General features: G+C 56.2%; 1 protein-coding gene across 1 annotated transcript in view; it reads left to right on the top strand.

Annotated features, from left to right (window-relative positions):
- The window catches only part of HS3ST2 (heparan sulfate-glucosamine 3-sulfotransferase 2), a 166,342-nt gene extending 163,850 nt beyond the window's left edge, over positions 1–2,492 (top strand). The window contains exon 6 of the mRNA XM_006753639.2: positions 1,138–2,492. Coding sequence (XP_006753702.1) covers positions 1,138–1,756 — 619 coding nt within the window. The 3' untranslated portion in view covers positions 1,757–2,492. The remainder of the gene's footprint in view (positions 1–1,137) is intronic.
- Positions 2,493–2,895: the final 403 nt, after the last annotated feature.

Below are 2,895 nucleotides of genomic sequence, written 5' to 3'. Positions count from 1 at the left end.
TCCTGCTGGCCTGGTCATCCCTAACGGCCCTCCCTTGCTAGCCTGGTCATCCCTAACTGCCCTCCTTTACCAGCCCGGTGCCCCCCAACTGCCCTCCCCTGCTTGCCTGGCCACCCTAAACTGCCCTCCCCTGCCAGCCTGGTCCCCCCAACTGCCCTCCCCTGCAGTCCTGGTCCCCCCAACTGCCCTCCCCTGCCGGCCATCTTGTGACCACATGGGGGTGGCCATCTTGTGTGAGGGTGTGATGGTCAATTTGCATATTATCTCTTTATTATATAGGATTAGTTTCAGGTGTGCAGCATAGTGGTTAGAACTCATTTCTAAAATACTTGCTATATTTACAAAACCAGCCTTTTCCCCAAAACATATTTTCTAACATATTTAGAGAAGTCTCTTTTGTCAGAACAATATTCAGTGCCTTCCTATGTATCTTTTTTTTTGTAATCCTTTCCAAGGATATTTTTCCATTGGTTTTTTTTGTTTTGTTTTGTTTTTAGGGAGAGTGGAAGAGAGAGGGAAATACAGAGAGAAGCAGCGATGTGAGAGAGACACATCTATTGGTTGCCTCCTGCACGAGCTGACCAGGGCCCAGCAGGGGAGGAGCCTGCAGCCGAGGTACATGCCCTTGACTGGAATGGAACCCGCAACCCTTTGGGCCACAGGCCGATGCTCTATCCACTGAGCCAAACCGGCCAGGGCTCCTCTGTAACTTTTGAATATGTAATAACCACATTAACAGTTTCAAGCAGTGTACAAGGTTATACATTAAAAGTCACTCTCTTCATCCTCCCTGCCTCTCCCCAGAATCCACTGCGTTTGTCAGTTTCCCTGGATGAAGGTGCCTGTTTTCATTTAGTGCCGTATCCTGGAAATCACTCTGTATGAGTACACATAGTTCTGCCTACTCTACTAACTGGCTGTGCCATCACTTATTTAACCCATGCTGAGGGACGCCTCCTGTCTTAAAGCAAACTGGTTAAAGACTAAAATTCAACAAGCGATAAAGTGAGAGCAGGTGAGCCTCAGAGGCCACAGGGGAGAGAGGTGCCCCGATAGGGAGCTGGGAGCAGGAAAATGACCCGCATCCCCACCCCACCCCCGCCCCGCAGCCTGTCTGACCTGCTGCTCTGCCCGCAGGAGCCTCATGCCCCGCACGCTGGAGAGCCAGATCACGCTGGAGAAGACGCCCAGCTACTTCGTCACCCAGGAGGCCCCTCGGCGGATCTTCAACATGTCCCGGGACACCAAGCTGATCGTGGTGGTGCGCAACCCGGTGACCCGCGCCATCTCCGACTACACCCAGACGCTGTCCAAGAAGCCCGACATCCCCACCTTCGAGGGCCTGTCCTTCCGGAACCGCACGCTGGGCCTGGTGGACGTGTCCTGGAACGCCATCCGCATCGGCCTGTACGCGCTGCACCTGGAGGGCTGGCTGCGCTACTTCCCCCGCGCGCAGATCCACTTCGTGAGTGGCGAGCGGCTCATCACCGACCCCGCGGGCGAGATGGGGCGGGTGCAGGACTTCCTGGGCCTCCGCAGGTTCCTCACCGACAAGCACTTCTACTTCAACAAGACCAAGGGCTTCCCCTGCCTGAAAAGGACGGAGGCGAGCCTCCTGCCGCGGTGTCTGGGCAAGTCCAAGGGCAGGGCTCACGTGCAGATCGACCCCGAGGTCATAGACCAGCTGCGGGAGTTCTATAGACCTCACAACATTAAGTTCTATGAGACGGTCGGGCAGGACTTCCGGTGGGAATAGGCCTCCGACAGGCCAGGTCTCTGTGGGTCTGTGCCACGGGTTTGTTCTGGGGGCCTGTGACCCCCTCCCCCAGCAGAGCTGGGCTCCAGCGCCTTCCCCAGCTGGGACTCCATCATCCTGGAACCAGGGAGCCCAGCCCGGGCGAAGGGTCGGGGGCCCTGCCGCTAGCTCTCCCCCGTCTGCCCAGGCCACACTGACCTGCTTCTGGCACGTCCAGCCAATTCCGAATCACTGCCCTCCGGCCCGTAGGCCGCCTCGGGAAGTTGCTTTCGGAAGAGTGGATCTTCCCGTTCTGCTCGCTGTTACCTGTGGTGATGGCTCTGTTGCTGTGAGCACAGCGGTCTGTCCTTGTCACTGTCCCCCCCAGAGTGAGCTTGCTAATTCTGTGTGTCATGTATTTCCCTCTGAGCTTTCCTCTCCCTGGCTGGTGACATGGGGCACCGTCCTCATCCTCCCGCCCTTAGCAGCTCATCAAGAGACGCAGAGCGGATGCGCCCCCTGGCCACTGCGAGGAGACGGACCCTCTGATGAGGGAATAAACCGGAGCTTTCTAAGGCTGAGGCCTCAGCCCTGCTCGAAGGAGGCAGGCTTCGAAGAACGCTTGGTGACTCTCCCTGCTCCCTGTGGACAAAAGCACATAATTCTGCTGTTACGGGTACTTGCCTCACGCGAGCTTTCATGTTCAGCATGCAACAGAACATGCTTGTCCATGTGAAATAAATATGGCTCCCTTGTGTCCTGAACACTGGCTCTTCTCTAGGTAGGAGCACAGCTCATTCATTCAGGGCCTCTGGGCAGGGCGGGCTGGGAGGGAGGGGGCGGTGCAGGAGGAGACCGGAAGGAAGTCCTTGCTGGCGGAGTTGGGGCAGAAACCTCACTCAGGTCTGCAGGGCCATCTTGCTGCAGCAGAAGTCTGGCTGTTGGCTCTGCCGAAGCTGTGCATCTCAAGTGCCAAACTAGGGGCCCAGGGGCTGAGAGGACAGCAGATATGCATTTGCTAGGCCAGCATGATATTTTGAAATAATTTGTAACATTTGAAAGTTGGGAGGGTTCATATAAAAATACGCATGTCGGATTTATTTTTAATGGAAGCTTGGCTACACAGAGCCTGCACTCCAGTGCACAGCAAAGGGCTGCTC

Source organism: Myotis davidii, unplaced genomic scaffold (assembly GCF_000327345.1).
Source record: "Myotis davidii unplaced genomic scaffold, ASM32734v1 scaffold150, whole genome shotgun sequence".
Taxonomy (NCBI): Eukaryota; Metazoa; Chordata; class Mammalia; order Chiroptera; family Vespertilionidae; genus Myotis; species Myotis davidii.
Note: the sequence above shows the minus strand (reverse complement) of the source record. Positions and strands in the feature narration are given on the sequence as shown.